Source organism: Aptenodytes forsteri, unplaced genomic scaffold (assembly GCF_000699145.1).
Source record: "Aptenodytes forsteri isolate BGI_AS27 unplaced genomic scaffold, ASM69914v1 Scaffold679, whole genome shotgun sequence".
NCBI classification, from domain to species: domain Eukaryota; kingdom Metazoa; phylum Chordata; class Aves; order Sphenisciformes; family Spheniscidae; genus Aptenodytes; species Aptenodytes forsteri.
The window spans coordinates 75,634-85,542 of NW_008795924.1; the positions used below are offsets into that span (position 1 = coordinate 75,634).

Consider the following 9,909-nt stretch of genomic DNA (forward strand, 5'->3'; position numbering starts at 1 on the left):
CTGTGCAATGGTATGGCACACCATTGTGTATTATAGCTTCTTGTCTGCACAAGCAGTACGTTTGGAGTTCTCAAATTTCCTTTGGGCCTTAATGGGATGGAGAAGCGTACTGCTTTATCAATTTTCAACTTGCAAGGAAAGACATAACAGGGAGCACTGAGGGAGAAAGTAAAGTAATTTTAAATGCAAAATGAAGTTATGGCGTACAGGCGTTACCGATTAAATAGTAGAAGATATTTCTCTGTTAGTGAGCCATTGTTTGAATATATTTTGCACTTGGATGGGACAAGGTCACTTGGTCAACAAGGAAAGGATTTTGAATGGGAGTCCGTCAAATACCAGTTATCTTTTAGTTTGTTTATCTTTTAGGTAACGGAATTAATAATGATGTAACTCTTATTGCTAAAATTAGTAGTTGGGGCTTTTTGTTTGTTTGTTTTTTTTGTTTTAAGTTTTGGTTTCAGCTTTATAACATGTAGGTACCTAGTTTATAATAAGGTAAGTTGAACTTACTTGGTTCTTGCTACCAGGTAGTTGCTTGGAACAATTCTGTCAGGTTTCAGGGTTCATGTCAATGCTTTCATTTGTTTGTTGTTTGGCTAAAATGGGTAGATTACTTCAGCACCAGAGAGGCAAATAAACAATCTAAAGACTGCAAAAAATAGGTAGCTATATGTTAGTGGAAAGTACAGAAAATATTGATGGAATGCATGTATCAGATTTATTGTTGTAAAATTGTAGAGCCTTTCTTAAAGCTAAGCTCATTATGAGATACTTATTGAAGAAAAATTATCGTAACACTGACAACTTACTAGAAAAGGGTTCTTTTTTTTTTAAGAAGCAGTTTTTTATATAATTATGTCTGCCCTGGTTATTTTGCATGGTTAAAAAAATAGAAGCAAAAAAGAAACATTTACTTGTTTTTCCATTGTATGTTTCAACTGAATGGTCTCTTCTACTGCCTGTGTTACATTCTTCTACAGGTCATTTTTAATTATGCCAGCATAAATTTATGTCATCTTAAAATATAGATGTGCAGGTTTAAAAAGCTGCAAACATGCTAAGGTCATTAAAATTGGGATTGAATGAAAACATCGGATTTTTTAAACTCCTAAAATAGAAGCAGTTAACCACAGGTTAAAGGACTTGTTCAGCTATATTGTGTTTATTATAGTTTAAATAACCCAAAATGCAAAAGTATGAAGTGTTCCTCCCCCTGCTCTTCTCTTCCCCAGGAGAAAGGTGACAAAATGGGAATCTGTCTCAAGCTTTCAGGATTTTTTATCAGTGCCTTAATTGTCAGGCTGAATAGGACAGAAAGGAGGAGAGTTTGATTTTTCTTGTTTATAAGAAAATCATCTTTAAGAAACAGGTGTTTCTTTTATTAAAACCAGAAAAAATGTGAAGGTTCACATTTGTGTAGTCCATAAGGATCAATGATTTTCCCACAGTTGTCAAACTTAATTGCATGACAAAATTGAGAACTCTGTTCCAAGCACATAAAGCTTTTCATTAGTCACTATAGTGACTTATTTTATTTCCAGACCCAGTCTAAGCAACATGGGTGATAATTTAAGACTGAATTTTGGAAGCAAGTGGTGGTGTTTCTTTGAGCTTAGAGGAATGTTACTGTTGAGTTGCAAGGCAGTTATCTCACGACCGTTAAGGGTTTCCTAACTTGAGCTGAGTGTTTGGGTTGAGGAAGAAAGAGTTAGCATCCAGAGCATAATAGCCAGCAGGACTGTATTGGATGCATGTGAGGGATACAGATGACTTGGATTGTGTAACGGTGAGGCGTTATTCCATGCAATGTAAGACTCCGCTTCTGGTCAGTCCCACAAAATGGGTAGGATTGTGCTTTTTCCTTTTGGGCTTCTACCTCCTGAGCTGTTCATTTTCCAGCTCGTCAGCATTGACAGTTCTTGTATTTTAACACTCTTTGGCTTAACCCTTGTTAAGTGCGTTTATTAACACAAGACAGTAGAAGGGCAACTTTGTTGTCTTCTACATGGTCCAGTCTAGACCTAACCACATACAGATGGATTTTTTCCAGCACTGCTTTGCAGTTTCCTGTTTAGCATATGGACTTTGAGAAAATACCGCAGGACCTTGCAGTTCCCTGTGTGTCAGGTTGTCTGCCATTACCACTGTGTCAAGGCTGTGGCTCCAGCTTCCTTGGTTCTTCAGTTGCTTCTGAATGAAACAGCTCCTCGCTTCTCCCTCTGGCTCTTCATACCCTTCACTCCATACTTTCTTTTAGGCCAGGACTTCTTTTCAAATAAGTTATTTCTGAGCAAGTATACTTTTCCTTATGTGTGAAACCACTTCCCTAGAGCAGTTGTGTACTGCTGGTTACTATATCCAAGCACGTACAGCACAACAGTTGTGTAGGGTGATAACTAGGTTAAAAAGGAAAATTAAAAAAAGAAATTCCACATAACAGTTTTCCAGGATGCCTTAAACATCTGTGGAAAGTCTCTCACATGAAACACACATCAATTTTCTTGAACTTCTTTTGAAAACTCTTTTGAAAAGTAAGATTGATACCCAGTATCCTGCTAGAATTAGATAATCTGAAGATCCAAGATGGATAGGTTTCCTTTGAGGTCTAGTTAGCATACACAAGAGTGCGTGTGTGTGTGTGTAAGTGCATGTGTCCTTGTGTGGGTACAAAAAAAATACACTTTTTAAACAAAGGGAAGGTATTATAAAAATGTGTACATCTAATTGTCATGGCAGGAGGAAAAAATACTTCCAGAATCTTAATCAAAACCTTTCTTCTTCTATTTTAGGATTTCATTAAATATTCTTCTTATGTTATACCTAAATATTAGTATTTTGTGATCACCAGAGTGCATGTTGTTCCGATTGTAGCGAACTTCTCCATTTCGGAGATCTGAACACTGCCTTTTTTCTTCGTGTATGAAATCAGCTCAAAACTTAATTGTCTGATGCTATGTTTGTTTTTAATAAATTCTTACAAGTGCCTGAAATGGTTGCTTGATGTTGCTGAATGGGCGTGTCATTCCCCTGTTAAGAGTAATCACATCCTTTAAAACATAGTGTCTCTAATGAAGAAATATTGTTATGGAAGCAAGTTATGGAAATGGCACAAATAGCATATCATGTAACATTTTTGTTCTTGAAGAACTCGGACTGCTTGTGTCTTATAGTGAAACTGGAGAACTTTTACACTAACCTGGTGTACTGACTGTGGAAAATGACCCCCTTTAAACTGTTAATGCTAGAGTGGTAACTTTCATTTCAAACAAACTTCCCTTTTGTGAACATTTCTTTTGCAACAAGGTGGCTTTTTAATGATACAGCAGAAAAAATGGCCAATGAGATGGTAGTATATAGGAAAAATCTAAATTTGGTGATACTGTAAGTAAAACTGTTGGTTGTATGAAGTAGTAAGTACGGGAAGAACTAGTTGTATGCATCTGTGAGTCTAATTGGAACTGTAATAACCAGAGGCAAAAAAGTCTGTTCATGCTGTACAGTTATGGTTTTGGTAAATAAATACTGATGTGCATTATAGTAGGATGGAAAATAATACTTTGTGTACTGTTTTGCTTACACTGGTGCAGTTTTATTTAGATACTGTGCCAGTCATGTTGCCTCTTTCTGGCTTGATTTTCCTGCTGTCTTGTGCAAAGCTACTAGAGCACAGAAAAAACTGCCGATTGAGAAGAAATTAAATATTTAAATAAAAGATATTTTAAATATCCCATGTTTACAAAAGATGCAGTTAAGTCCTTGGTATTCATTACTGTTCTTCAACTGCAGTGCTCCATGCAGCTATTTGTATTATCCCAAGATCTGTAAAAGGGGAGAATGAAACAAATCATTTTAGTTTTTCCAGAACTTGCATTTTCTGGAAGAATGGGATGGCAGTTTTATGTTTTATTACATCAAAGATTAGTGCATCTGTCATATTGTGCCGTTATTTAGTGGTAAAGTCATGTCTGCTGTCATTAATCAACTCCTCGATTAGTCTTTTGGATAGAGAGATTTTACTAGTGGGTGTAGTGGTACCACAGATGCAGGCTAGTTTATTGTTTAAACTTACAACTTTGGTTTCATCAGGTTAAAATACTTTCTATTGCAGTTAGAGTTGCACAGCTTCTGACTACTCTTCTGTAAAATTCAGTCACATAAAACTGTAAGCCAGTTTGTCTAATTTGAATAGGTGTAATTCCATTAAAGGGAATGTTGTCAGGAATATTATCTTCTACCGGTTTTGTTGTGCCTAAATCAAAACTTGTATGATTTTTAGGTGCAGACTTTTTGTCTTGATTTGAAACTAGGAGAGACTTTCTCATGAAACTAGACTTCTGTCTTGCAAGTTTAGTCTATTGTGTGACCAGAAAATAGATTCCTTAAATCTGGATCATCATATTCTCTGATTGCTTATGCTTATATATATATCTTGTTTATTTAAATTTTCTCAGATAGAGTTCTACTTGTGTTTTTACATTAGAGTTACTGTAAACAAATATGGGAGGTAATGCAAAATAATTTGTGTAATTAAAAAAAAGAAGTACAGTTGCCTAAACAGAATTGTAAAAACTGAATGTGAGAATATGATTAAGCTGTCCTGGGGACATCCATTCTAAATTTCATATGGTTTAATAGTGATGATACTTCAGAATTGACCACTTTTGTTTACAGTGGGTTTTTATTCAATATATGACTATTTTGGAATCACAACTAACAATTTTTTTCTCTTATTTGCAGACTGGACTTTGACGTTCTTTTCATGAAAGAGATTTCCAAGTAGTTGTTTTATAATAACTTTGAGAAGAAGTTCTATGTAGCTCTTACTTTCAAGAGTGCTGCAAAAATGATTACTTCAGATTTGCCAGTACTACAGTGAGTATATGTTTCTCTCTCTATTTGAAATCTTCAGTGTTAAAAAGGTAGAAGTAAACAGAGAGGTGATCGTGAGGATAAAGCACAAGCTTGAGAGAAGTGCAGATTAGTGACTGTTCCAGGCCTCCTGTGTTGTCTTATGCTGAAAAACTGTGTGTAAAATGAAACAATTAAACCTAAAAGATATTTCTTTGTATGCATGGAGATTTAACTTTGCAGTGAAAAGCAAAACAAGATCTTTGCTACTTTTATGCTTAAGTATTGTGAGATTTCAGAAATGTGAATGGGTTTTAGTCATAATTTACCATATTTGTGTATTCCAGTTGCGTACTCTTTCTTATGACGAGCTGTATTTATTGTGCAAAAAGCCTTTGGCCTCTGCAATTGAAGAGAGCAAGTGGTGTTAGCATGTTTTGATCTTACTGGGAAATACGAGTGGCATATACAAAAGGGAACGTCGCTGTACCTGGATAAAGTGAGCTATTGGGAAGAATAGAGTGGAAGTCTATGAGAGGAGCTAGAGAGTAAATCAAGTGGAATTAAGAAAGGAGTTTTAGAAACAGGAACAAAATGGAGCTTTATTTGATGTGTTGGGTTGACCTTGGCTGGCTGCCAGACACCCACCTAGCCACTCTCTCGCTCCTCTCTCAACAGGACAGGGGGAGAAAATAACACTAAAAAGCTCGTGGGGCAAGATAAAGACAGGGAAATCACTTACCAATTACCCTCAGGGGCAAAACAGACTTGACTTGGAGAAAATTAATTTAATTTATTGCCAGTTGAATAAGATGATGGTGAGAAACGAAGACAAAAACTAAAATGTGTTCCCTCTCCCCCCTGCCCCGTTCCCCAGTTCAACTTCACCCCTTCATTCCTGACTCCTCTACTCACACCTGCAGCATGGGGTCCTCTGAGGGCTGCACTGTGGATACCTGCTCCAGTGTGGGCTCCCCAGGCGCCATGGGGGAGTCTGTGCCGGAATGCTGGCAGCACCTTCTCCTTCCTCCTGCTGCTCACAGGGCTGGGCCCTCACCCCTCATGGCATTCGGCCCTTTCTTCAGTAGCTCTTACAGGGGCACTGCTGATTTCTCTGACTGGCCCAGCTGTGCCCTGCCCTGGGGCTGTTGGAGCTGGCTGGAACCACCTGTGTCTGGCATGAGGCAGCCCCTTCTCTCCTGACAGAGCTCACCCTGTGGCTGCCCTGCTGCCACTACCTTGCCTTGTAGACCAAATACATTCGTTAATTATCTAATGTTAAGTTTTTTGCTGGAAATGGACATAGGAAGATAGGAATTATTGCAGGGTGTAAAAGAGCCTCAGTTTATCAAAGTTGAGTGATGTTCCAAACCTAAGATTTCAAGTGCCTTTATGTAAGAAACTGAATGTTTGGACAAATGTAAGGTTATTTGCCTGACCTTAATAACAACATGCTCTGCATTGCAATCTTTTTCTTATATTTTTAAAACCTCTTTCAAAAAAAGTTAACTTCTGCTGTGGGTGAGTAGGTGGCTGAAGATGGGGATGACCTTGATGGATACCACTGAGCAGGGAGCGTCTGGTTAGCTTTGAAGGTAGTTGTGGAAAAAAATTTTTCTCGGTTCATATTTTCCTGGATGTGCCACATTCAAGAAGTGAGCGTGTGCTTGCAAAACGTGCCAAGGACAAAAAGCTGGAAGATTCTGTCATGGCAACGGTGGGAAAGGGATATTCCCGTTCCCAGTTCAAGAAGTTAGATGACCTTAAGAAGTGAATGAAATATCATAGTCTTTAAAGTTAAAAAGTGCATATTAATAGGTTTGGTAACTCTGCACACAAGCTGAAAAACCTGAGGGACATTAAAGATGTTGGCATATTGTTTAATAAGAAGAAGATTGTGAGCCACCAATATTATGCAACTTTAAAAAATGAAAGGAAATGTGTATGTTGTTTTTTCCAGTAGGGCTGAGAATCATTTAATGCCACTGCGCGAAGTGTTGGTGAGATGTCATCATCAGTAATATATATATAGTTTTGGTTGCTTGTAAACAAGATGAGATCTTTCTTTTTACAAAAAAAAAAAAAAATCAGCAGGATTTGCACATAAAGGTTTTGAGACTCTCCTGAGGGCTCAGAACAAAGTCTAGTTTGGATGAGGTATCAAAGAAAGTGATAACTGCTAATTCAGTAGGTCCCAACCAGACTTTCATCAGAAAGGAGTCTGGCTAAGAGTGAGAGAACCCGAAGCGATCTTTGGTTAGGGGTATTAGCTTCACACATTTATATTTGAGAAACCAGAATCTGGTTCCACACAGAGAAAGCCAAGATTTTCTTTCTAGCTCTTAAATAAGCAGCTTTGAAGGATTATTATAATCTACCACTTCTATGCCTTATTTCTACTTTTTCATAACACTTCCTAATCTTTTTGGCTACCCCCTTTAAACAAAGGGTCCTAAAGTCAATTTGATATATTAATGTACTTTGCTTAGGACCATATCAAATATTCCCTCCCCAATTCTTCTCTGTTGAGGGAGCGTGAAAGGAGAAATCTTTAATCTTTCTGGATTTATAGACGTGGCTTCAGAATGCAGTGAAGACAGGATTTCACTTATTGGTGTTTCAGATGTAGGGAAAAAAACCTGTCGTGTATTTGATCTGGGTGACTGACTGTTATGAGTCTTCTCTCAATGGGATGACTCATATTTGCTGTGAGGCATGTTCCTCTTTAGATTTTGAAGATCAACCATGAGAGCTGATTCATCCATGATTCATGAGCCTGTGCATTTAGCCATTTTTCTTCATGAATGCTTTTCTTCACAAGGCTGAGTCTGGTGGTAGCAATTACGGAATTTATGTCTGCCAGAACCTTGAGCCACCTCAGCAACACTGATAAAAGCTTACAGAAGCGTTTTTATTTACAAAGGCTGATACATGAACATACTTTTTTGGTGTGATGTGTTTTTAAGGGGGGGTGGTATAAGCTCTATAGCTAGGGCTTTATGTAATAATAGAAGGAAGGTAAACTTGTTTTGATTTATTTTGCAGAGATGTGAAATTTACTGTGTCTATGGAAATATGTACTTCAGACGCATGACATGGCAAGGGGCTGCCCAGTGATCTGTTAATTCTTCATTACCATATGGTTAGTTTAAATAGCTAGTTATTATAACTTCAGAATAATATCTGGAGTTTTTAGGAGGGATCCTGGAGTTACTGCAGGTTTTCCAGGATGCTTTAGCCACCACAGAGAACAGAAAGAAAAACAGAGTAAATTTGAGCCCCTAAAAGGGGTTATCACATCTCTGCTTTACTCTGCCCACCCCAATCTTGTAGGTCTCCCACAATCTGCCAAATTCTCTTACGTCTCTGTCATGTCAAAGGTGTTTTAGAGAGGAAAGGTTTAGCCTTTTCTGGCACTGCTGCCTCTCCTCTTCTTAGATAACGCAGGTCTCTTTAGGCCCAGATTACTTTCTCTCCCAACAGCTTCAGGAACGATAAATTGTGACTAAGCCTAAGTTTTCCCCTCAGGTGACTAGTCACACACATGTAAGACAGGAATAGGATAATTCTGGTCTATTAAGATGTGGATGACTGCCACCAGATAAATTACTTCCTAGCAGTTCTGCAAGATGTGTAGGGAATGAGGGAGATGGATGCTGGCCAGATGCTTTGGTGTTAAAAACCTGACAGAACTGCAGGCAGTTGAGATGCTTTACTCCTCCTCTTGAGTTCAGAAATAAGAAGAAAAGGGGCATGTGTGAGTGTACCCAGAGCAACTAAGGCCTTGACAAAAGCAAGAAGCACTACTTCCCAAACTGAAGGGACTCAAGGCCACGGTGGAAGGACCTTTTTGTGCAGGAGTTGCATGATTCAGACAGAATTCCCTGATGCTTGAAATTATGTTCATTTTAATGTAAAATCAGCCAAGGACTGTAGGTTGTCCTTGATCCTGTCTCCCTACTCCAAATAATGTGGGTATTGAAGGGAACTTACTTTCTGATGTTTTCCCCTTATTCCTTACATACTTATATTCTTTGCCAGAAGAAATCTCCTCTCTGTTCAATTTTAAACATTTATATTTGAGCTGCTTGTCTAGGTCACCTTACCATCAATAGAGAGAAAAGAAAATTTATAAAACAGACCAATTTTGGACACTGACCTTAGCATGAGGTATGTTGCACCTTAAGATTTTCTGTTTTCTGCATTGTATATGTCTAAAATTTAGATTAGATGAATCTCACTGTTAGTACTGATTTATTGAGCCTTTCCCAAAAGGCTTCCAGCAAACCAGAGAAGTTTTACCAGAAAAATATTAGAGAAGCATGGTTATCAGGTTTAAGACAACAGTCTGTTTAAGACAAAGAAGAGAACGTAGTTAATAATTAAAATGTTCCCTCCATATGCAGTGTTCCGAAGCAATTGAAATTTCCAGAACTAAATACACAAATCTCAGTAGGCTTTGCTAGACTGAGACAGAGGGTGTAGCAAAGTCAAGCTCTCTGTGGACTAAATGCATGCAAAATAGTAGTAGAGTTTAATTTATTTTTGTAGCTCCAGTGTTTCAAGGGAAATGTTTGAGCCATTTGCCTAGGAGGACTGCTGAATCTGGTTTTAATAGAGAAAAATCTTTATCCTGATGATATTAGAGGTGTGGTTTTGTAAGCTAGCAAAGCTACAGCGTTTCCCCAGAATTGGGGGTATTGCTTAGACCACACCATGCCTAAAATTTTTCCAGTAAGGATCTGTGTAGACCAGAGAGAAGCTTATTTTTTCTATAAAGAACAAAAGAGAATGGCTTTAATTTCTCTGCAGCAATAGAAAGCAGCAGATAACTGGCTGCTCATGGCTTGGACAGGTGTACCCTTTGCTGAGTAAAAAACTTGCTGGATGGCTGGGCCCAGAGAGTTGTGGTGAATGGAGTTAAATCCAGTTGGCAGCCGGTCACAAGTGGTGTTCCCCAGGGCTCAGTACTGGGGCCAGTTCTGTTTAATATCTTTATCAGTGATCTGGACAAGGGGATTGAGTGCACCCTCAGTAAGTTTGCAGATGACACCAAGT

The 9,909-nt window shown here is 38.2% G+C and overlaps 1 protein-coding gene across 1 annotated transcript in view; it reads left to right on the plus strand.

Annotated features, from left to right (window-relative positions):
* Nucleotides 1–4,794: 4,794 nt before the first annotated feature.
* The window catches only part of STAG1 (stromal antigen 1), a 157,834-nt gene continuing 152,719 nt past the window's right edge, over nucleotides 4,795–9,909 (plus strand). Inside the window, exon 1 of the mRNA XM_009284948.2 lies at nucleotides 4,795–4,875. Within this exon, the coding sequence (XP_009283223.1) occupies nucleotides 4,847–4,875 (29 nt within the window). The 5' untranslated portion in view covers nucleotides 4,795–4,846. The remainder of the gene's footprint in view (nucleotides 4,876–9,909) is intronic.